Consider the following 25389-nt stretch of genomic DNA (forward strand, 5'->3'; position numbering starts at 1 on the left):
TGCTCTGCACATAGTAAGCACTCAATAAATACTATTGAATGAAATAAATACTATTGAATGAACCTCATCTGTGTTGTAGGCTTTCTGAAATTGGCCACCCAAACCCAAAAGCAAGGACAAGAAAATTAGTGTTAGCGTGACTGAATGAAGTAACCCATGAGTGAAATAACAGGGAAGGACGACATTGTTTTTTCTGTAATTCTGTCATTTTAAACCACCCAAGGTGCTGGATGTGTTACCTAAGAAGAAAGGTGAAAGACACCAACATCCTTTACTTTGGCTAGGTTCCTTCATCAGCAGTCTAATAAAGAAGGATTGCTGCATCTAAAAGCATGCCCAACCTTTTCAATCAGTTAAGCAGTAGTACTGGTATTTATCGAACTCCCACGAGGTGCAATACACTATAGCTCATTCATTCTATTTGGACATAATGTTGTCTGTCAGCTGTCTCAGAAATGAGAAAACACTTTCCAAGGATCCTCGATTTAATGAGACAGAAGATGAGATGTAAAATGGGGAGGCCGATTCCTCGTGATTCATTCAAGATTTTAAAGCCAGTGCATTCACTTCCAGTGTTTCAAATTGCCCTTTAATGGAGGTTTTCAAAACCCACTCCCTATTCTCCACATACCAAACTCTCTCTGCAGATCCTTTCAAGATTTCCATTCCTCAAAATATCCCCAAGGTATTTTTACTAGCCTCTGCTTCACATGATCTTTACTGCTATGCCTCAGAGAAAGAGTAAGCAGAGCCGAAGCCAAAAAACCTCCTCCCTCAGCCTTGCTGGCTTAGTTTCAGGACCGGAGAAAGTGGTGGGGTGGCGGGGGGGGGGGGGGGGGGGGGGGAGGAGGAGGAAGGGGGGAAGAGAAGGGAGAGAAAGAGCAGCAGGGAAGGGGGGCTGGGGGGGAAGCCGAGCGCAGAAGGGATAGGAAGCGAGACGCTTCCATTGACGACCAAGGCTTTAGTCCAGCCCTTCTCTGCCTCTTCGGCCAATGAATCCTCTAGCTTAGGCCGAGCCTCCTTCAAGCCTTCCCCTCGTTTTCCTGTGATAACCTCCTCGGCAGTCATGTGATTAGGATATAGTACTATAGTCGGGGAGCTAAAGGACACATCAGCAGCGCTGCTGCTGCTGCGACTCCACCGCTTCCTCGGACCAATTTCAAGGGCAACCCGACCGGGAAAAAGTTGTATTTTTTTTTTCCCTAGCGGCAGAGGAGATACGGCGGAGTGGGAGTCTGTATGCGTTTTAGTTCCTTTTGACTGTTTTGTAAAATTCTCCTCGGGCAAAGTTCAGGTAGGAAATCGGCTCCCTTAGATTTTTTTTCCTACACGGCCCTGGAAGAGAGGGGTGCGGGGAGGGGTGCTGGGAGGGGTAAGGGGGCGACATGTGGAAATGCTGAGAAAGACAAATTCCCAGGTTGGGTTCCATTGTGTGTGTGTGTGTGTGTGTTGGGGGGGGGGGTTGTGTGTACATGCGCACGCGTTTCCTCAGGTGGTTTGATCTGAGCGGAGGGGGTCGGTTCCGAAGGACACGGTCCTAATAGTTGGTTTGGTTTACTCGGCAGAACTGAGAAGTGGGTCCCCCCTTCCCCCCCCCCCCCCCCCGCCGCCCCCTCCGACGCTGCGGACCGTGCCCGATTTATTCTCTGGGAAAAGTGTCCATTTGTTTACAACCATATGTTCGCTTGGGAAAATGGCTTTCCCACTTCAGCCCAGAGAGCGGCGTCAGTGCCAACATGGCATATGCCCCTCCTTCCCCGGACCCACGCTCCCGACGGCCAGGGACTCCCCGGTGCAAAACCCAACGCAAGTCGATCCGCCCTCCGACCACCGAGACCCGTTTCCACGGGGGGCGGGGGAGAATGAGTCCGGGGACGTGGAGCTGGTCTGGAATGTTTGACAGATGGATGCGGGGACAAAACTCCAGCCCCTCGCTCCCTGGCAGAGCGCTGGGCGATAGGAAGGGGATGGGTGGGAAGCGGGGGATCCCCTGAAACCATATCCGAGACCCCACCCCTCCCCTCGGCCCCCCCAACTCCCCGGAAAGGTTGGTGTCTTGTATTTACGTGTCTAGAAGTATAATTCCAGAGAATGGCTCATTGGGAAAGCTCCTTCATTCCTTCGCGGAACTGGACGGAAATCCCGGTTCCCAAGGAAGGGCGGTAAATGGGGAGCAGCCTGGGTTTCCCAACAAACTTTGCCGATGGCCAGGTTTGGGGTTGTTGTGGAACGAGAGCGGGGAGGCTGGATGGGGAAGAGAACTTTAGGTGCTGCTGCATGTGCCTCTCTCCGCTGGTTGTTATGGTATTGTTGACAGGAGAAGCGGAGAGAGAGAGGGTTACTGTCGGTCATTTGGCACTCTGGGACCAAGGAAAACGCGGGCGGGGGGGGGGGGGGAAGGGGGAGGCCGGGGGGGGCGGTGGGCAAATAGGCAACAACAAAGATTTGATAATGCGCCATATAATCCGAACACTACAGTGCGTCTAATGCAAGGGCCAAAAAAGAAACAAGCTGTGTTCCACACATACCCATGGCATTTCGAGATATGTATTTAGGGAAAAAAAAACCCAACAGGTGCTTTTAAAACGTTTAAAAATAACTTGTGTCTTAATGGAAGGGGAACGCCCCCCCGCCCCCGACTTCTCCCCCTTCTAAGCCCTGAATCGCTGCTCTCTCTGTGCGGAGCCCATTCACTCGGCATAAATTAGCATAGAAATGCCTGGAACTGTTTGTGTGCCGGGCATGAATGCCAGTCTACTGTTCAGATCTATGCTAAGTGCAAAGTGGGAGAGATTTCTTCTGTCTCAATAGTGACGGGGGTCAATCATACGGACGAGAATGTCTCCACCAAATAGACGAGAGGTTGGAAGAAGTTCAAAGAGAGAGCCAGGAAAGAACCTCTCCAGCCTAAAGCCTTCCTGCTTTTTCTTTCCCAGGGAGGAAACCTAAGCATTTAAATGTCAATTCTGTCAGGCATGAACAATTTTGCATTTACATTATTTCCACCCAGTCACATCACAGTGTATTAAATGGATTGCCCAAATAATACACCTTCCCCAGAATTAGTATTGTCCAAGATGAGTCGATGTCCTGCACCTGCATTTTTATAAGGAAAAGGAATCTCCCAGTATTTTCGATCATCAGCTTTACTAGCATGTTGCCTGAATTCTTAAAAGGCGTAATAAAGTCTTCAAAGGTTCAGTCTGGGGAGGGTTCAATCAGAAGGACCCATGGGGACCATTTCACTTCTCTTAAGGAGTTGGAAATTCCTCAAGCATACGAAGTGTAAATGAAGTGTGATGCAGCAATTCCTAATTTTAGGCATCAGAGCAGGAAGTTGAAAAAGGCTTTGTTTTTCCCAAAAGAACAGGGCTTTTTCCAAGAAAAGGATTGTCAGGACGTCCCCAGCTTTTTAGCCAAGACCTAATAGGAAGATGTTGTCCTTGGCATGCCCTTGTTATCCATTCAGGTGGTAATGGATAGTCAGAGGCCTTTCATTGTGACTAAGAGGCTGAGCATTTTTTGTGACTGTGACTGTTCATTATGACTGAGAATGTTGGCAGTTTTTCTCCATCCTCATCCTAAGATATCTAGATGCACAAATGTTGACTTGAGCCAGGCTACTGGGGGCCCGGGGGAGGGAGTGGGGCATTAGAGATCAGGTACTTTGAGAAACTTGAATATCCCAATTAGTGATTATTCTGAGAAAGAGGTCTATTTGAACTCCGGGTCCCTTCCTCCTAAATGCTGAAGAGCTTCTGGCAGTGAGACTGGGGAGCCATCTTGCAGCGAAAGCCCAGAAGACTCCTTTCCCAACAGACCAGGCCTGTAGGAACTCCACTTCTTTGAAAGATTTGCACATAACAGTGGTTGTTTGGTGCCCATTAATGAATACCCTCAATGTTTCCACTAATCAATGCCACGTTTCAAGGGAATGCTACTCTGCAGGGCTGGGATGTTAAAAGATGAGACGATCTGTGGTGTCACCATTTCAGAAGAGCACAAGAATTCTCAGTACTCCTGAAAACTTTTTCTTTTTCCATCTCTTGTTTTTCTTGAGTGCCATGGATTTTGTAACTCAAATATCATGCCTTCTGCAAAGCGAGCGAGGCTAAATCTATCCTATATTCAGAGCCCCTAGGTATTGGATGATCCATAAAATCAGTCCAGATGGGACATCATCATAATAATAATGGTATTTGCTAAGCACTTACTATGTGCTAGGCACTTTTCTAAGCGCTGGGGTAGATGGAAAATAATCAGGTTGGACACAGTCCCTTGTCCCATGTAGGCTTCACAGTCTTAATCCCCATTTTACAGATGAGGGAACTGAGACACAGAGAAGTTAAGTTACTTGCCCAAGGTCACACAGCAGACAAGAGGCAGAGCCGGGACCCATGACCTTCTGACTCTCAGGCCCATGCTCTATCCACTAGGGCCACATACATGACACGTTTCCTCACTTTATCAGCCGATCAGTCTGAGCTTTGGAGCCCAGAAAGAAATAGGGAAGTTGTTGATTGAGGCCCTGTTACTTGATGGCGGGAGGCTGCATGCAGATTTATGCAGGGTGATCGGTGATTTCCTTATCATTCCACTGGGTGATGGAGTAAGTTAACACAAACTCTCCATTCACCTTGCTTGCATTCCCCTTGCTTGCATTTCCTTAAGTGGAATGCACCCAAGTATCGAGAAACTCTCCTGGTTGATTTCAGGGGAAGATTGCTTGACTAGGTTTCATCCGGTTGAAATTCTGGCTGCTCCTTCTACTCCTGTATTTTTGAAATATACTATTTGAATGGTTATGTTTTAAGAAGTGTATTTTTTTGCGGTCACTTTCCATGGGATGATACTAAACTCGTTGAGGAGGTCAGTGTCAAAGTTAGACGTTTTGGCTACAGGATGAAGTGCCTTGCCCCCAGTCCTCTCCTCCCTCTACCCCCACCCCAAATTGTATAAACAAGGCAGCTACAATGGTTTTGAAGGGATAACTTGTCCAAGACGTAACTACTCTGAATGGTCAGAATTAAGTCTTAATTAAGAATTAATTTTGTTTGTTTTTTTGACTGATCATGGCATATTATCCCAAGCCCATGCAGTATGCAGAAAAGGACAGTGGCGTTAAGTGGAACTGACATTCCCTTCATGCTCAGTTGCCTGCCAACTACAGATATCTTGCTCCCTGAATCTAACTCCCTCTCCTCCTCTCACCCTCTACCTTTTGGGAAGGTTAAACAGCTCTTCTTTTTCAGAGCTGATCTTTCCATCAAAAGGGGCTGGTGATTTGGAAACAGTGTTCTGTTTTCAACCAGCCACCCTGTCTTGAGCAAACAAACAATGGATGAACTGGGTTCCTTCAAAGCATGAAGATGGCCTTAAGTCACTTGTGATTTGCTCTCTATTCAAAGAAAAAATGGGGCGCTGGAGATGTAGAAAATCATGTTACCCATCTCTAGTGAGTTGAATGGGCAGGAAAGTTCCAGGTTGTGGATTTAGAAGGTGACAGCAGGGTTAGAATAGCCTAAGGAGGAACTTAATGTGAAGAGGCAACCTATTGGCTGATTAGGGTGGATCAATTAGCCTCAGGATGATGTCAGCTTTAGCAAGAGGGATGGGACCAGCAATGAGTTCGAAGACTGTCTCCTCTCAGTCTACTCAAAATGAACTCCAAGTCAGGAGGCAACAGAATTCAAATTTGCATTAATTACCTACTAAGCCATTTTGACTCTGACAAAGAAGATAAACTGATCACTCCATAACTGTGGAAATTACGAATTAGGTTTCCCAGGGATAGGGAAAAATTATTCAGTCCAGTTCTCCGCAGGCACCAGGTTTAAACGTAAGCTGGTTTAATGATCTTAGTGCCTTTGTTTCCTCTGCTTTTGGTCTCTAGGTGGCGGTGTCTGTGAAAGACCCAAGTGATTGCATTTAGTGCTTTTCTTTCTATGGAAATAGATCCCAAATGCATCGACTTCCGAGTTTCAGCCTGACGGGGGGGAGCAGGGTGGGGAGAAGAAGTGGGAAGATTCCTCCGTAACTTGGTCTTGGAGAATGGAGTTTAGGGGATCTGAATTGCTGGTTGGTGGCGGATGAAGTCTGGGGGATCTAAATGGCTGTTTGGTGGTGGCGGTCGGGGGCAGGGTGATTCTTAAACGTCTTCCTTTAACTCATCTTTCCCTAGCTTGGGTTTGCTGTCTTGCTGTTGACTTTTGACATGTATTGAGCGTCTATTGTGTTTTTTTCATCCTCAGCACTAACAGAGGTATGGGGAAGTTTCTACAGGAAACCAAAAAGCAAAACAAAAAAAGAAAAAAAAATCCTGGGTGGATTGCTTCTTTCCAGTAAAATTCTGGAAGGAAGAAGCTTGTTTTAAACCAAATGTTGTGAAATCATTTTGGAAAGTATTCTTTTGCCATTGGGTGGTGCAATCTTGGAAAATGCTTAGGCAGTCAGAATTCTCCTGCGATACAGCAATATCAAAGCATGTGGCAACTTGTGTACTCAGGGAGTCTGATTTGTCAGACTTTCACCTGAGTTGGGTGGCCAAATGGAATGAGTGGCTAGAAATGGGCAATTCAATCTGAGTTCTCATTGTCATTGTTTTTGTTCCCTCTACTTAGGAGTTCATTTGACCTTGCCCTGCCTTGGTATATGCTGGTGGGAGACCCATAAACAATCATCTAGGAATGGTGGATCACTTGCTTCCTGCTGATGAATCTTATTCGTCTACAAAGTTCCCTATTGGATACCTGGGGGACATGCCAGCCAGTAGGAGGTCATACCAGATGCTGCCCTCTCCCTTGTCGGAAGACGATAGTGACTCTTCCAGTTTCTGTTCGTGTTCCAGTCCTGACTCCCAGGTTCTCAGCTCCAGCTATGGGAGCACATCTAGTGCTGAGAGTCAAGATAGTATCTTAGATTACTTGCTGTCCCAGGCTACTCTGGGGAATGCCCCCACGACTTGGTGGGATAAGCCGAGGTTTCAGCCGGTGGTGAAAGAGGAGCATTTTCAATTCCCCGAGTTCTCAGTAGACCCAGAAGATGCAGGACCATTTCAACCCACTCTGGAAGAGATTGAAGAGTTCCTGGAAGAAAACATGGAATTGGAACTCAAGGAAGGGGCTAAAAACGAGACCAAGGACTTGAGGGTTGGCAGCCAAATTTCTTTGGGGCAGCATAAAGATCACATGCTCCCAGGGGGTAACTTTAAAGAGAGTAAAAGTGATCAGTCCAGCAGCTCAGCAGAAGGGGCCCCTGGTTCAAATGGAGCAACAGCCACGGAGAACGGAATCCCTGTCATTCTCCAAATTCAACCCCTCCAGATCAAACAAGAAACAAACACAGGGCCTAGTTCACCAGGGCAAGCCCAAGACAACATTAAAATTGCCCAACTCCTAGTCAATATCCAAGGGCAAACATTTGCACTGGTGCCTCAGATTGTCCAGTCCTCCAACTTGAACTTGCCCTCTAAGTTTGTCCGCATTGCCCCGGTCCCCATTGCTGCCAAGCCCATAGGACCGGGGGGCGTGATGCAGGGTCAGACAGGAATCATCGTGGGTCAGAAATTTCAAAAGAACCCTGCGGCCGAACTCATTAAAATGCACAAATGTACTTTCCCCGGATGTACCAAGATGTACACCAAAAGCAGCCACCTGAAGGCCCACCTGCGGAGACACACAGGAGAAAAGCCATTTGCTTGCACTTGGCCCGGTTGTGGCTGGAGGTCAGTATCCAAAAGCAGCACAACATCTCACCCCCAACCAGAATCTTGTGTAGCATTTCCCTTGGGCCAATCCAACAGGTTCCAACTCTTCCCAGGCAAACAATGGCTGGTCTCTAAAACCTGCTCAGCCGGGTTTTTGATGAAAACCATTTCTCCAAATGTTAGATAAACCAGCAGATTTGAAAGTTGAGTAGGCCAGTATCCTCGCTTGGCCCCGGCTGCTCAAATGTTTGTTGATTTGTCCCTCTGAATATTAAAGCAGGAAACCAACTGGTTTCCAGTTTCATAACGACCAGGTAAGGCTTGCTATGGCTTGCATAGTCCCCTCTGATGGTCCTGTTGCAACACACTGTTTGCACAATAGCTAATCGAGTTGGACATATTAGGAAACCAGGCCATGGGGATAGAATTACTCTAGTGTAAATATGATTTCTGGGATGCCTGTCTCTTAGTGACAGTGGGGCCCCAATTCATTATTCAGTCTCCCCGGTTTAGTAGACACCATACGTTCCACCAAGCCTCATCAGCCTTCTCTCTTTTTAAAGGAGGGAACTGAGCTGAAAGACCCAAACCCCAAATCACAGAGCATCAGATTAACTCGTTTAGATCACTAGGTTAGTCATTCCCAACTGCATACCCACTTGACTTTTGGAATCCCCATGGTGTGTTCCAAGGATTTGGGTGCCCCATCTTTGATTTCAGCACATGCCCGTAGGCTTGTTCTCCATCTTGGGAGGGTGGGTGATTGTGCATGTGCAGTATAATCCAAGATGGTGGTGACCCAAAGTAAGAACTCTGCCACTTGATTGAGCATCCTGTGTACTCCCCACCCTACTTCCATATGCTTCAGAACACCTGTCCTCTGAAGGGGCTGGCACCTATGTGAGAAGCAGGCTGGGTGACCATTTAGTGCAGCAGTACTTCATTGAATCAGCAGTTCTCAAGCTTTGGAGCCCCACTTCTGGTTAAAAATATTTTTTCAGGGCCCCCGTCTGTCTGTTCCCCCCGCCCCCCAACCAATCAAGGGTAAGAGCCATGTCCATGTTTGACTGGACTAAAAGGTTGCCTAGTGATTTGAATGAGTTAACGTACCTACTACCAATTAATCCATAGTATCTATTGAGTGCTTGCTATGTGCAGAGCACTGTGCTAAGTGCTTGGGAGAGTACAGTATAACCAGGGTTGGTAGACATAGTGCCTTCCCACAGTGAAATTTGGGCCTTGGGGAGGCTGGAACCCAGTGTGTAGTTTCACAGAGTCTCTCTCTGCCAGCTCTAAAGTTCTCTGGTAGTGATAGAGCCAAGATTGAAACTCATGATGTTAGCATTCCCCCAAACTGTGCCAGCTTTCAGGCAAGGTTGTACTTGTGGGCCCCACAAGTGTTAGTGAACAGACCTGATTGGTTCTGGTTTACAATGGAGGATGAGATTCCTGTTCCCTCAGTGAATTATACAGGAAACCAGTGGAGTGGTGAAGATCCGGTCTCTTGTCTACATACCATCACAGGTATTTACATATAGAGATAAAACACCTTAGGAGAGGCAAGAACGTTAATAGGCTTCCGTTCAATTAGTGAGTTGCCTTGTTCATCCCTCCTGCCCCACCACACCCCGAACAGACACGCAACAAGCCTGAATTAATTGAGTTTTGCCTGTCTCTTTATGCTAGCTTGACCAGTCATTCCAATCCCTTAAAAGATGCCTCCTACGGCTCCCCTCTTGACTAGGCCCTACCATGGATTTCCAGTTACCAAGAGCCAGCAAGTGGCAGGAGTGCAGGGCTCATCTGGAGAAGAAATCCCATTATTCAGTACTTCTGGGACCTATCATCTGAAGAGTCAAGGGTAGTTCTCAGATAGCAACACTTTTGCGTGTTGAAACTCAATTTGAGAGTTTAAGTGAGTTCTGTATTCTAATGAAAAGAACATTGACCTGGGAGTCGGGACACTTAGGTTCTAGTCTTGATGCCATATCTGATATGCTGTGTGACTGAGATCAAATCAGCTACCCTTTTGTGCCATCCGTTTCCCTCCTGTTCACAGCCCACTGTCGGGGGATGAATAAATAAGGTCATGTGTGAAAACCCATTCGATTTTAGGTACCACTGACCTTGATTCTCCCTTGTATGTGTGTATGTGTGTGGGTGCTTAGGGAGGGTGCAAGAAATTCCCTCACCTAGGTTTGGAAGGGACTGGAGAAAATCCTTTCTCTCCACCCCCTCTCCCCCTGCCTCCCCCCCCAGATTCTCTTCTTGAACCTGATTGGAAAGAAAAATAGCTTCCTCAGAGCCAGTGGCCCTGCATCTGCAAGGCTCCTGGGAGATCTACTCCCTTAGCTTCTTGAGCAGATGGTCTGGGGAGTACGACTGCTAGTTCTGCCCCAGTCCACCTCCAATAATGCCTCCAATGGCACTTTGCACCAGTATGCATTGCTTAGTGACCCTGAACTCGAGTATGGGAGACACCTTCTTTGCCTCCCCAGGTGAATGTGTGCTGATGAACCCTATTTCATGCTCCCCCACACTTCCTCTTCCTTCTACCAGGGATGGGGGGGGGCATGTCTGAGCCAATATTCTTAGGCACCCAGAAAACCTGTATACCTATCGGAATCATAAGGCTTTGTTGGTGTTTTTTTTCACAAATTTACTATTACATCCACATCTTTGTTCTTAGCACTGGGAAAGCAGAGTGGCTGTGGGATCAGAAGAGGAGAAGGCTTCTGTTAATAGAATGCAGGAATTCCAGTATTTTCCACACCTTCTTTTCACACATCAGATTTCTGTTGGTAGGGACAAGTTGTAGCCTAAAGCCAAATGAGATCTGAGCAACACAGAATACACTCAACAAGGAAGAATGTTTACCTTTTGCAGAAGTTCAGCACTGGCTTCAGGAACTCTTGTGTTTGCAGGATGCTGGAGCCTCTGTTCTTTCCCAACTTTAGATCATGCCAGTGGAATTTCCAGACTTTCAGGGCTGCTGCCTTTCCAGTTCCTTTGCCTTTCTTTCCTTATGAGCATGAGGTGAACAGCCTTTCTTTGAGAACAAAAACACTTGAGCTTGAAGTTCACCAAAATAGTAAAGTTTTTGGTGCCCCAAGTAGTTGCAACCAATATACTGAGCTTGGAGGTGGAGAAAACTGTCAAAAACAATGCTCCTTCTTCCCATATGGATAATGAGCCTCCAGTGTTTGTATTAAAGTAAGAACACTTACACCGAAATGAACACTCAATCCTCAACAGTCCCTTTCCAAGTAGGGAACTCAACTGGCTGGAAAGAGAGAATTTTCTAAGACAATCTATTTGATTTTAAATGATCTTTGTGAATGATTGCAGTCACCAGTGACTGTCTGTCACTTCACTTCATTCCACTAGTTTAGCTGAGACTGGGAATTGTTTTCTCCAAACCTCTCGGGCAGAATACAAGAGAGCCACAGAAAAATCTCCTTGCCTTAAACTCTGGTCAATGCTTTCCAGTGATACAGGACCTTTGCTTCGCTTTAATGCTGTAAACCAGATGGGACAATGTTTCTTCCTTCCTCCCAGCCTACCATTTTACAGTGAAAAGCAAGAGAGGATTGGAGCCCTACTCTGGTGTTTTTTTCGGATGGTCGTAAGGGTTTCTAACATTCACTCTTCTTTCAAGCATCTTTTCATTATAGGCCTGACTCTGCAAATGAGCAGTATGAGGTTTTGTGTGCAATTTTCAGGACAGTACTGGGAATGGGTATATCCACAGGACCACGTACCTCATGCTATCGTGAAGCTTCTGAGATGTTGACAGTATGCTGTATGACAGGAACCAGGGGCTGACTGAGTGGGGTTTCTGGGGAACCTGACCGAAACAGTCTTCCATGACCCTCCTGTGATGATTAGAAGATTCCCTGGAATGGGCTTGGAGTTGGCCTGTACAGAATGACCCAAGGAGAAGACATCCCCTGCTGTTTGCTCCCACTACAAACATTCACTGCCCCTGCCAAACTTGCACTTGGAAACACCTCCATGAAAGGTATAAACAAGGAAGCCAAATATCAGCATTCTTGATTGGAGATTTGGCTAATGAATCCCGCCCTCCCCCCTCACCCCCCGATATGAGTTCCCTGTACTAGTAGTAGGAGTTATAGTAATGACATTTATTGAGTGAAAGGCACTGTACTAAGCACTAGGAAAAGTACAACAGAAGCAAATTGCCGGGTTTCTTGCCCACAGGGAATTTACAATGTAATTGTGGGGGTAGGGCGGAGGAAGGTGTTTTAGTAAACTTGCTGCCAAAGTGTCCAACCAACATACCAACATTCGGGACCTTCCCTACAAAATCAGAGGCTTGATAAGATTCCCTTCAAAAACTTTCTACAGTAGCAAATTACACTAATTTCATAGGCTACCAAAAAGCTTTTCAGTTTTAGTAGGCATACTTTCTTCTCCTATCTTGGTCTGGTTCAAAGTCATCAGGCCCTAAACCATTTATTAGGTTATAGATGAAATTCAGCACAGAGAAATATCAGGTGATGCCCACTGGCGAGAAAGACCTGAGTGATTTTGTTCTGCTGAAGGAGTCTAAATTCATTGCAACCTTTCAGGAACGGTTCTGGGGAACATTATGTGCAGTCATCCACTTAGTGTGTAATAGCAGACATTAGACTACATGAGGAGAAGGGTGGAGAACCATGTACAAAATGCTGTTGTTTCAATTGACGGCACATCCCTTAAAACAACACATTCAGTTTTTGACAACTCATCCCAACAGGGAAAGCAAAGGTGAAGAGAAGGGTTAAGTGCTCAGAACAGCTCTTAGAAGAGTGCTTGGCATATAGTAAGTGCTTAACAAATACCATTATTATTTTTGAAGAGGAGGGTCTTCTATGGGAGCTAGGATTGTGACTTCTGGGTCTAAAATGGGAAGTTTTCCAGGAGATCTTGGAATCCTACAAAATAAGGACAGAGCCAGTCTAGGACTCTCTATTTCAACTTTTCCTTTAATTTCATTCCCCCCAAGGGCTATATGCTGGCCATTTCTAAACAAATGCAAAGAAATAAACAGTCAGTACAACATACCATACTAGGTAAGGGAGCTTAGTGATATTCAAAGGAAAGGATTAGCCAGTGTATGCATTAGGCCAGCTGTTTGCAGAAGTCCTTGCTGGGATATGGTAGCAGGAATAAATCTCATGCTTGAAGCCACGAACTCTATCAGAATGGCAGGAGCTGGAGGGTGGTGGTGGAGTTGGTTTGGGGTGGGAGAGTGGCAATGGAATTTCCTGCCTCTTGGGCCATTAAATACAGTGGAAGTGTTTATTAATCACAAGACGTCATTGGCTTGTGGCCTGATTGAGTGACCATCTTAACAACCATTTGTCCCTGATTACTGCTTGGAAACAGGAGCTGCTTATCAATCAGTTAGTCAAAATTTATTGAGCACTTACTGTCTGCAGAGCACTGTACCGAGTGCTTGGCAGAGTCCAGTATAACAGAGTTGGTAGACACAGTCCCTGCCCAAAATGAGCATTTGAAAGAGAAGACCCCTGGGCTACCTACAGGGCATGGGGACTGTGGATTATGTGATGCAAAATAGCCCTTAAATCCTACAGGCAGTAGGAATCACTGAGGGGGAAAAGAAACTCTGACCTATCCCTTACTGACCTGCAGATGCAAACATGACACAATAACAGCCCAATGCTTTGCTCAAGTGCACTGCTTTGTCATTGTATTCAGTGACCCTGGTGAACAATTTGGGTTCACATTGTTTCTTGATTTTATTCTTTTACATTTTCTGCTGGCTCTCGAATGGTTAAAGAACAAACCAATTATTCCGAGTTTCACTTTGTTCCTTCATAAATTCCAGATTAATACTTTCAGCCATCTTGTGTGGGCATCTATGGAATGGTGGGTTCGACAGGACTATTCAGAAAGCTAGGAGAAAGCTAGATGCCATTGGAGATGCCAGGGGAGCTTACTTGGGCAGTTTTCACTCAGGAAAAACACTTCTCTTGACCTTCTTCCCAATTTCTAACTTTTCAATTCCTTTGGCTTCCATGGGGGAGTGGAGAACAATCAAAAGAACTGTTTGACCTGGAGAAGGCCCCAGGGAAGCAGTGTAGTGTAGTGGAAAGAACACGGGCCTGGGAGTCTGAGGGCCTGGGTTCCAAAACCAGCTCCACCACCTGTATGCTGTGTGAAGCTGGGCAAGTCGTTTAACTTCTCTGTGCCTCAGTTACCTCATGCCCCATGTGGGACATGGACTCTGTCTAATCTGATTAGCTTGTATCTACCCCAGTGCTCAGTCCAGCAAATAGTAAGTACTTAAATACCATTAAAAAAATATGATTGGCTCAAATTGCACCATTGGGATAAATGTCATGAAAAGATTTGGCAGCAAATGAGCTCAAAAGTTACCTTCATATTTCAGCTTGCTCCCTGCGGGGAGGGAAAGCCAGGGCTACCAGGTTATTGACCAATTAATAGGATTTATTGAGCAGCTACTGTGGGCAGAACACTGCACTGAGCATTTAGGAGAGTACATTGGGATTAGAAGATGGTAGCCCTACCCTCAAGGAGCTTAAAATCAAGCTAGGTCAATATGACCTAGTAGGGTCATGCCTCCAAGAATTTCTGTGGTTTCTTAAATGTCCAAAAGGGCCTTAAAGAAGCAGCATGGCTTAGTGGTAGAGGATGGGCCTGGGAGTCATGGGTTCTAATCCCTGCTCTGCCACTTGTCTGCTGTGTGGCCTTGGGCAAGTCACTTAACTTCTCTGGGCCTCAGTTACCACACCTGTAAAATGGGGATTAAGACTGTGAGCTCCAGGCAGGACAGGGGCTGTGTTCAACCCTATTTGCTTGTATTCACCCCAGCACTCAGTGCCATGCCTGGTACATACTAAGTGCTTAACAAATACCACAATTATTATTATTACTACTGTAGATAATATGTAATTGTGTGAAGTCATAGAATTCTTTATTCTGGGCTGAGACTGTGGACACCATTGGGCAGGACTGAGCTGTATTTGCCTAAATAATTCCCCAAATCACCCCTAAAAACTTGAATTTAAGAGAGCCAAAACCTAGAAAACAGGAATCCTTAAATGGTGGGATGAGAGTAGAGAGAATTCTAGAAAGGTGGCATCTGAATTTGACTCTCATTCCTCTAGAGGCAAGAAAGGACAGCTGCACTTTTAAGGTCCGGTATTATTTCATGTTCTCTAACCTTCCTAACTGTTCCAGGTAAGGAGAAGAGTGTAAACAAGGGAGCAGTGCTTAATTTGTCTAGGAAGAGGTACCAGGGTGCTAAATATCCACATCTCTCCCAGTCTTGGACCTGCTGCAAGGCTCCAGAAAGAGGGAAGGAGAGGATGAGAAATAGAAATACTTGTATGTCTGGGACCGGGGACAAAGTGCTGCCATCTCTCAACTGGTGAGAACCTGAGTTTTCTGAAGAGCGATTAGTTCCTTTTGATGATTAGCTGAAAGGTTAACTTGCGATGACTTACCCTTTAGTGGCCCCAGAAAGCCATCACAGGCCTTGCCCTGACTGAAGGCAGGGGAGTGGGGTAATTGCGGGGTGGAGGTGGGGGGTGGGGAGGGCACCAGGAAGAGAAGATCCTCTGGGGAGAGATGAGGTGGAGACAGGCCAGGACAAGAGAAGAGAGTGTTTGAGGGAGGAAAGGGTGATACCTACTGCATTGCCTTGAAATAGCAGTGAGCTGGTGGGATTCCAAAATCAACACACTCTCCCTTGTCTTCTAAGCCAGGAGAAAATCAAGTTTAGTGTTGAACCCAGCAGCTACTTGGGCAAAGTGGCAGGAGAGTGAAGGACTTGGGCAAGGGGAATTGCAGCCAGCTGGCCAGGTATACAGGCAATCAGCATCTTGAGCTTTTGTCAGCTGGGTGACCTCCAGGCAAGACCTGTTGGAGTCCTCCTGTTGAATGCATAGGTTTAGAGAGAAATCAACCTTTAACCTGCCTGACCTTCTCTCCCATCCCATTTGATTCATAAAATGCATTTTGTCCTTTGATCGAGGAACTTAGTTGTTTCTGGTTCCTGATCTTTGTTTTAGGAATTGTCCTTTTGTAAACATACAGGGTGCCAGGAGTTTATTTTGGTGAACCCAGTAAGTTGATCTGGACAGGACACTGGGGAACAGTATTGCAAAATTCTCGCTCCTTAACTGTTATGAGACCCAGTATATTTTTAACATATTAACTCACATTAGCTTCCACAGCTCAAGTAACACATGCACCTCTGACATGTGACTCCCCTCCAGCCCCTTCTGGGAATCTTTCTAAATAGATGAACTGTACTTGTTTTGCACTGAGCTTGTTTCTCACTCACTCCTGCTACTACCAATCAATCAGTTGGTTAACCAGTGTCATTTATTAAGTGCTTGTTGTGCACAGAGCACTGTACTAAGTCTTGGGAGAGTACAGTATGACAAAATTGGGAGATAGACTTTTTTCAAGTTCTCCCTTGGCAGTCAGGTAGTATTAAATACCCAGAAGAGTTGGGAATCCTCTTCCTGATCATCTTGAGCACCCTGATTTCTGAAAATGGTTTCTGGCCCTTTAAGCACTTCAGTTCTTCAGTCCCTTGGAAAGGAACTTCCTTCTTTTCCTGCCAAACACACTGCTCTGTTGCTCAACATGCCCCCTTCTCGTGCCTAAAAAGCTTGTATGGAGCTTTGAGAAGTGTTAGGAAATGTGAACAATACTTTTTCGCCAAAGAGGACCATTCTCCCATCTGGAGGACGAGAGGCCAGGCCATTATGTTCCCTCAGTCCAGTGGGAGCTTTTCCCAGGACCTGAGGGCCAGATTAAGCCTTTGTAAGAATGGTGGCTGGGACATAGAGGGTTTGACTGCCCACTTCTTGACCAGTAGTGTGCAAGCTGTGCACTCTGGGCCTGGGGAGTCAAGAGCCTTTCTCTACTCTTCTCATCGATTCTCCATTACTGCAGTTCTTCCACCCAGCTTTACTGGAGAACGCTCAGGCTACCGACTGTCTTCAGACAGGGAGATAACCTGTGGTAGGGGAATTCCCTTTACTAAGTGTTTGGGAAAGTACAACAGAAGCATGTGACCCATTCCCTGGCCTCAAGGAGCTTACCTTTGAATGGGAGAGTAAGACACCAAAATATTTAGACAGAGCAGTTGTCTCTTTAAACTAGCCCATTTTCCTCCACAAAGCGGGGAGAGAAAGGCTCAGTAATACCCTCCCGTGGATCTTAAAGCACTGTAACAGATTCTTATTTTTAATCTTATGCAGCCTTGTGACATCTCTGTGAGCTGGGCAATGGACAGGCATAGTTTTAAACACAGAATCATAGACAGGGAAAAGGTAGATGATTTCCTCAAGGAGACCTGATATAGAGCCAGAAATGAAGCCCAAGTGTACCAACTCCCCAGTCAGGGTTTGATTCACCCTATCCCAGCGAAGAGGCCCGAGGGCCTCATCCTGGCACTTGAAGTCACCAGGAAGGCATTCCTACAGTCACGTTCTTTTTTCAGGTAATTGTCGAGTTAAAAATTTATTCCAGGGTGCTTGTTTCCTGATTTTTCTCTCCTCTGTACCTTTTTTCACTCACTCTTAATTGACCCACATCCCCCCACCCTCAATACTCAACTTCTGCTGAGGTTGACCCTGGCTCAGCGTGCGCACGCTTGGGCTTGAGAGTTCATAGACCCCAGCACCTCTGGGCTTTCCATTTTACATTCCATATCTGGAGCATTGTGCAGCTTCTCACCTGAGCCTTTGCACCTCTTTCATTACGAACTAGGCACTGAGAGAGCCAGAGTTAGAAGACACTAGGAGAAGGTAGTGAGGTCATCCAACATCTTCTCTGGGCCACTGGTACCCCCTAGACCAGGGTTGGAGACCACTGCACTAGACCTGCTGTCAGTGAGGAGGGTTTGATAATAGGGAGGGAGACTGAAAAAATACTAGAAAATATTTCCTAAAGGTCACATGGCTTCCTTCCTGCATGAAACCATTGTTCTCCCATGAAATACTTGGCCACTTGATCATTTGTATCTTTCCTCCCAGGCTGGCTTTTCTAGCCCACATGGATATTTATCTACTCCCTTTGATAAACAATTCATTTCCCAAGTCGGTAGAAGCCCATTCAATTCTCTGGCCCTCCACAGGAGAATGATTCAAGCTGGGCTGACACAGCTTGAAGTGAAGAGAGTTGGCAATTTTCTAGCTAATTTGATAATCATGGAGAGTCATTCTGGAAGATTTTGGCCCTCAGATAGATTTTTGGCTGGAATAATCTGATTTTGCTCTCCAAGTCTGCCAGCTCGCCTCTTCACTTTCTCCTGGATGTAGTCATCCATACAGTTCCCCCTAAAGTTTCCTAGGTTGTGAATCGGGACCATTATGATTTTGAGTAGTGTTTTTTGGTTCTCAAGCACATTTTCCCACCTATTTTGTCCCCATATTTCGAGAAACAGCCAAGAGGCAGCATGGCATAGTGGATAGAGCACAGGCCTGGGAGTCAGAAGGTTGTGGGTTCTAATCCCAGCTTCACCTCTTGTCTGCTGTGTGACCTTGGGCAAGTTACTTCACTTCTCTGTGCCTCAGTTACTTCATCTGTAAAATGGGGATTGAAACTATGAGTTCCACCTGGGACAGGGACTTTGTCCAACTTGATTTGCTTGTATCCACCCCAGCACTTAGAACAGTGCCTGGCATGTAGTAAGCAATTAACAAATACAATTATTATTATTATTATTATCTGAATAAACAAATGATAGGGCATCTTCTAGATGCCCTGTTCCTCTCTTTGTTGCTATTTGGAGCAGTCATCAGCCTGCTGAAGGGTAATCTTGTGGCTCCCATTCAGAGGAGAGTATGTTTCTCACAGCTTTAACCCTTGAAGTCTCAGCACTGATTTGCCTCAGCAATGTCCAGCCCCAGTGTCAAACTATCAGCTGGCCTCCCCAACTTTCACAAGGCCAGTAGAATTTATGAGGGCTCTAAGATGTTTCCTGGAGTATCTTGTGAGCGATTTCCAAAGTGCAACTAAGACTGTGGGATTTCACATTAGTAATTTGAGCCATGCCTAATCTTTTCTTCAAGAGAGGCTTGTACCTCAGTTCTATTCTAGCATTGCAAAATAAGGATAATATTTCTTACTGCACCTTTCTGACAAGGGAAGAGAAGCCCATCTCAGGGAAAAATGCTCATCTCAATGCCCAGATCATTTTTGTAAAGAGACACTTTGCATACTTGTCCCCTCTCCTCAGAAATCTCCAGCAGTTGCCCATCCCTCTCCACATCAGGCAGAAACTCCTGACCATTGCTTTTAAGGCAATCAGCTTTCACCGACCTAATTATCCACTCTCTTCTCCCATTACACACCAGCTCGCACTCTTCATTCCTCCCGAGCTAACTGTGGCTCGTTCTTATTTCTCCTGCCACTGGAACTCCCTCCCTCTTCATTTCTGACAGTCCACAGCTGTCCCCATCTTCAAAGCCCTTCTGAAGTCCTATCTCCTTCAGGAAGCCTCCCCAGATTAATTGCTCATCTCCCTACTTTAAATTACCCAATTTCCATGTCAGTATGTTTACACCACCTATGCACTTAAACAAAGTAGCACAACCATAGGACTTAGGTACATATTTTGTATACTCTTACTTCCTCCTCTCTGTAATTTACTTTGGTACCTTTCTTCCCCACTAGATTGTAAGCACCTTGAGGACAGGGATGGTGACTACCAATGCTACTGTACTCTCCCAAGCACTTAGTCCAGTGGCCCTTAATACAGTGCTCTTGATCGGCTAATCACTAATATGATACGAGTCAGGTAACTAAAGGCTAAGTGAGGGCTTCAGAGTATAAATGACTGCCATTTTCCTCTGATCTGGAATGCAAGACCTAAGTCAATTCTGTTTCTAGTTTTCTCAATGCCACGTGCTGGATGACACTAGTTGCTCCTCCTTGTTTCTCTGTGCCCCACTCTCTCAGTGAAACGTGGGAGGCAACATGTAACTCCCCCTTGGTTGAGGGTGAGAGGGGGTAGAATTAGTAAGTGCTTGTCTTTGCTGGACTTCTCCTGTGACAGGGACCAAAAAGAATTCAAAGCTTTATCCTGATTGGAGCTGTGGCCTGCCCAGAGCCTATGAAGTGCTCCTTTCTGGGTTTGATTAGGTGCCCCTCATTGTCTTAGAACCTTAAATGATGGTAGCATTACTTATTGAACACCCCCTGGGTGCAATGCACTACTAAACTCTTGGGAGAGTACAAGAGAAAAGAATGGCACAGTTCCTGCCCACAAAGAGCTTACCTTCTAATGGGGGAGACAGACATCAAAATATTTACAACTGAACAGACTAAATGACTGATTCTGCAATTGATAAAGGGGAGGGGATGGAATTGGAAGATACAAAAGCTCAAAGGTTGTTTCTTTTCTGCTGTGTGACAGGTTTTCCAGATCAGATGAACTCTCTCGACATAGACGATCCCATTCGGGAGTGAAGCCTTACCAGTGTCCTGTCTGTGAGAAGAAGTTTGCACGCAGCGATCACTTGTCCAAGCACATCAAGGTGCACCGGTTTCCCAGAAGCAATCGCTCAGTGCGTGTAGTGAACTGATCAGTCCCTGTCCACCCACTTTTCCATCCATCCATTGGTCTGAAAACAGCTGACAGCACTCTGTTCACTATTTTATAGTGATAATTTATTTGTCTCTGAAACAGTGATGCTGTTATCTGATGTCACCACATATGAATGTTTGGGTCTGAAAAATAGAATTTGAGAATGAAGCTTTTTGCAGTTATTTTGTTCCCCTCTGCCCCTCCCTTCTTTTCACTTTTTTGCTTCTCCTTCCCTTGGAAATTACAGTGTTTTATTTTAAGCTGTTTTCTGCCACACAAGGAAAATTTATGGGCTACTTGCAGCTAGTTAATTACAGTTCTGGCATTCCTGTGGGCTTTGCTCATATACAGAGCTATTCATTGTGAGTTTTTATTAAGCTGAGTCTATTTGTCCAGTTTGGATATGGCAAATTCCTTTTGGGAAATAAAAACAAGTCCTTTGTGTCTCTGTGGCCTCTCCCAGGGACTTGGAATGGATGGAGGAGGCTTTGGAACTCCCACTTGTGCTCCAATCCTCCTGATTTCACCCTCCATAGCACCTTTAGTTAGTTCTCTCTTCTTCCAGGAAAGGGAAAAAAAGAGATTTTAAATAATGGTAATTATGACATTTCTGAAACACTCACTATGGGCTAAGCACTGGGGGAGATACAAGGTTATCACATGGGGCTCATCAGCTATCTTAGTCCCATTTTACCCATGAGGAGACGGAGGCCCAGCGAGGTTAAGTGACCTGCCCAAGGTCACGCAGCAGGCCAGAGGCAGAATAGGGATTAGAACCCAGGTCTCCCGACTCCCAATCCCCCTCCCCCCTACCCCAGGCTTCCACTAGGTCCCACCCGCTGCCTGGGTCTGAGAGTACTTTCAAAGGCCATCCCAGCAGAGCGTGGTCCAGATTAGATCAGAGGTTTTCTACCACAGCTTGATGTAAATGATCATGTTTTAGGGGTCGCTTCTGTGTACTTACCATAAAACCATTTTACTGTATCTATGCTGTAGCCTGCAGGATGCCTGTGGGTGTTGAAAGTGGTAGGTGCTGTTTTGCTTCTAATTGGGATGATTCTATTCACTAAATATCATGCTGGCATTCTGTTGGTGAGTCAACAATAGCCAACAGAAACAAATCTCACTGATAAGGGGAAGTTCATCCTTGCCAGCTACTGAGCTAAGTGGTTGAGAAGAAAAAAAATGTAATGGAAGCAGTAAGCTATTGACTCCTGTTAATGAGTATTTCTTGTTCTGTGTCTGTGGGTGAGTGTGTGTAGGGGGTGTGTGTATACATCTGTGCTCTGCTTAGTGTAAGAAACAGTAGAATAAAATAGAAGTCAGTAACTAGAGAAGATCATATAAGAGGCTATTTTCTTATTAAAGATTTTGCCATTCAAAGATACTTGGTTTGCCTTCTTTCTATGTTGCCTGGGCAAATCAGAAATAAAACACTGCAATTCTAGCGTTAGTAAGTGGAAGTGGAGACCATGCTGTATGTGAGAATATTATATAGACTTAAACTACCTTATTTTAGCAATGCATTCCTTCTGTCCTAGAAATTAATATAAAATGAACTAGCTTGTACTGACTGGTTTATCTCACATCCTATGAATGTATGTAAATAAACTGTACATAGATGCATCTATATAAGATCTTTTAATAACATATCAAAATTGTGTAAATTTGAAAAAAATCTATAAAGCTTGTGTACATAAGTTACAATTCTGTATATTTTCTTTTGTTCTTCATAAAATATATTTACTTTGCCAATAAAAAGAAGGAGGAAATTTTAAATACCTTTTGAAATTATGTGTTTCCTTTGTATTTGTTCAGCTGTTAAGTTGGGAACAAAATATTGCCTTATTGGCTTTCATAAGGAGACCTGAAACTTGCAGAATCAAAGGCTGATTGCTTGTTAAATATTTATTGGGCAGCCAGGCGCTATATAGAACAAAGAGGGTTCCCAAGCTGGCCACCTTGCCAGCGTTTAACTTGAAAGTAGCCGGCTACATGGAGAAGAACCCTTCTCAATCAAGGATGGGTTTTTGTGAAAGCTTTTAACTCTCTCCAATTGGTAGCCTTTGCTCCACAGCCTACTCTCTGGAACTTCTCGCTGTCAAAGTCCTAGCAGGTTGGCAGGCACATAATAATATCTTGGGGGAGCAAAAACTGGAGGTCTGTATTGTGCTTATTTAAGTAAAATTTCCTCAAATGCAGCCTTTAAAAGATCTCTTGGATTCCTGGCTTAACGTGGTCAATATTGGTGGTTTGAGCATTTGCCCCACATCCATGGCTTCAAATTTTAGTCGGCATCAGAAAATTTCACAAGGGAAATATGGCCTCCTGGTTCCTGCTCCCACATTCCTTCTTATGAAGAATGCCCACCAAGATGATCATGTTTACCCTCTCAGGGTACGAGCCGAGCGGATCAGAATTCCAGTGTACTCAGTTGACAGTTTGTAATGTTGTAGCCACTGAGTAATTGATTACTGACAGCATGCCTGGGCTTAACCTTTCTTAATGACCAGTTGCTCGTCTTAATTTCTTCATCACCAAAAAGCTAAGCAAAAGCCAGAAATAAAATCAAGTTCAAGATTTGGCAGGGCCACTAGATTGAGTCTCAGTAAAGAGAGCAAGAGGTGCTGGCGCCAAGGAAAATTAAGAACAACATGAGCAGAGGCTTCACATTCCTGTAGGACTCCTAGGCTCTGCCCTCCAGCAGTTCCCGGGATTAGGGCCCTGGAACGTCAGCAGGACATGTTCCTCCTTTCTAATGTTTTGCTTTGTGGTTGAGCTAAACAAGCAGGTGATTCCAGAACAAAATGAACTGCCAAGGGCCCAAGCTTAATAATTACCACCACCAACCTTCACAGTTTTCAAAGCCTTGATACTCTGCTACCAAACTCTGTCAGATGCAATCTCGCAACCTCAGAAGTATTAACTGCCCCACCCCCTGCTGCCTTATGGGAAACTTTTGCATTTTCAAAGCAAAAGCTTCCCACAGTAATAATAGTGGCATTTATTAAATTTTTATTACGTGCCCACCACTGTACTAAGATAATCAGCTTTGTATTCATCCTCCAGATTGTGGGGATGAAAAACGTGGGGGGATTTTGAGCTCACCTCCACCCCCTGCAATGCCTCCAATTCTCTGCCCATATGTCTGGTTTCTCTGGCTCCAGCCTGCAAACCCACATAAGAACAAGTCTCTTTTCCCTTTAACCTGAAATCCTCAGTTCTTATTTCTGCTCTGGAGAATGGCATACCCCCTTCTCTGTGACTCCTCCGTGCCTCGAATCTCCAGACCCCACTAATGTTCACGACACAGGGGCTCTCACACTCCTAACTAGACTGTAAGCTCCTTGAGGGCATGGGTCGTGTTTACCAACTCTATAGTATCGAACTTTCTTATGTGCTTAGTACAGAGCCCTGTGCACAGTAAGTGCCCAGCAAAGTGATTGATCCGTGGTGTCCGTGGGGCATGCCGCATACCACCCCAAGCAATTCCTCCTACTTATTGATTGGTATGATGAGCTGGTTCAGGGTTGTCTTGTGGATTAAAGTTTGCACATAACTTCTTCCTCTTGTCTTCATTGAACTGTGACATTTTGGCATTTTTAAAAGGCCAGAGAAATGAACCGATGCAAACATCCTGATGATCCAGGATGGTGATTGCTGAGGCAAAAGGAACTGGGTTCTGCTCTGTGTACAGTCACTCAATCAGTCAATTATATTTATTAAGCGCTTTGTGCAAAGCACTGTACTAAGCACTTGGAGGAGTACAATATAACAACTGACACATTCCCCATCCACAACAAGCTTACAGTCTAGAGGAGGGAGACAGACATTAATATAATTAAAACTACTAATAGTATATATAATATTAAAACTAATAATTAAAATGCCAGGAAGTATTCATTCAATAGTATTTATTGAGCGCTTACTATGTGCAGAGCACTGTACTAAGCACTTGGAATGAACAAGTCAGCAACAGATAGAGACAGTCCCTGCCGTTAGACGGGCTTACAGTCTAATTGGGGGAGACATACAGACAAGAACAATGGCAATAAATAGAGTCAAGGGGAAGAGCATCTCGTAAAAACAATGGCAACTAAATAGAATCAAGGCGATGTACAATTCATTAACAAAATATATATATTTTGTATATGTATGTATATATATATTTACACTGTAGGAATGGGAGGGGGGATGAATAAAGGGAGCTAGTCGAGGTGGTGTAGAAAGGAGTGGGAGAAGAGGAAAGGAGGGCTTAGTCAAGGAAGGCCTCTTGGAGAAGATGTGCCTTTAATAAGGCTTTGAAGGTGAAGACAGTAATTGTCAGATATGAAGAGAGAGGGCATTCCAGGCCAGAGGCAGGATGTGGGCAAGAGGTCAGCGGTGAGATAGATGAGATTGAGGTACAGTGAGAAGGTTAGCACTAGAGGAGTGAAGTGTGTGGGCTGGGTTGTAGTAGGAAAGCAGCTAGGTGAGGTAGAAGGGGGCAAGGTGAGTGAGTGCTTTAAAGCCAGTGGTGGAGAGTTTTTGTTTGATGCAGCGATGGATGGGCGACCACTGGAGTTTCTTGAAGAGTGAGGAAACATGGCCTGAACATTTCTGTAGAAAAATGAGGTGAGCATCAGAGTGAAGTAGGGACTGGAGTGAAGAGAGACAGGAGGCAGGGAGGTCAGCAAGGAGGCTAATACAGTAATCAAGGTGGGATAGGATAAGTGGGATAGGATGGTAGCATGTTGGATGGAGAAGAAAGGGAGCATTTTAGCGATATTGTGAAGGTCGAACCAAGTTGATTTAGTCATGGGTTGAATATGTGGGTTGAATGAAAGAGAGGAGTCAAGGACAACACCAAGATAAAGCCCATAGGCTTGTGAGACAGGAAGGATGGTGGTGTTGTCTACAGTGATGGGAAAGTCAGGGAAAGAACAGGGTTTGGGTAGGAAGATAAGGAGTTCTGTTTTAGACATGTTAAGTTAGAGGTGGTGGTGGGACAACCAAGTAGAGATGTTTTGAAGGCAGGAGGAAATGGGAGACTGCAGAGAGGGGGAGAGATCAGAGCTGGAGATGTAGATTTGGGAATCATCTGCAT

The 25389-nt window shown here is 45.3% G+C and overlaps 1 protein-coding gene and 1 long non-coding RNA gene across 3 annotated transcripts; one reads left to right on the top strand and one right to left on the bottom strand.

The window, feature by feature from the left end:
* Positions 1-1025: 1025 nt before the first annotated feature.
* KLF15 (Kruppel like factor 15) lies at positions 1026-20472 on the top strand. Of its 2 annotated transcripts, XM_029051051.2 has the most exons (3): positions 1026-1294; positions 6621-7723; positions 20133-20472. In XM_029051051.2, exons 2-3 carry the CDS (start codon positions 6687-6689, stop codon positions 20299-20301), a joined length of 1206 nt encoding a protein of 401 aa, XP_028906884.1. In that variant the 5' UTR covers positions 1026-1294; positions 6621-6686; the 3' UTR covers positions 20302-20472. The 2 variants fall into 2 exon arrangements, 1 of the variants encoding a protein (XP_028906884.1); XR_003754530.2 differs by lacking the exon at positions 6621-7723 and having other exon boundaries at positions 1037-1294.
* Positions 10349-11598, bottom strand: LOC114806480. Its single transcript, XR_003754531.2, has 3 exons — positions 11467-11598; positions 10583-10754; positions 10349-10413 (listed from the first exon to the last, which is right to left on the bottom strand). It is a non-coding gene; the product is annotated as an uncharacterized LOC114806480 (long non-coding RNA).
* Positions 20473-25389: the final 4917 nt, after the last annotated feature.

This window comes from Ornithorhynchus anatinus, chromosome X1 (assembly GCF_004115215.2).
Source record: "Ornithorhynchus anatinus isolate Pmale09 chromosome X1, mOrnAna1.pri.v4, whole genome shotgun sequence".
Lineage (NCBI taxonomy): Eukaryota > Metazoa > Chordata > Mammalia > Monotremata > Ornithorhynchidae > Ornithorhynchus > Ornithorhynchus anatinus.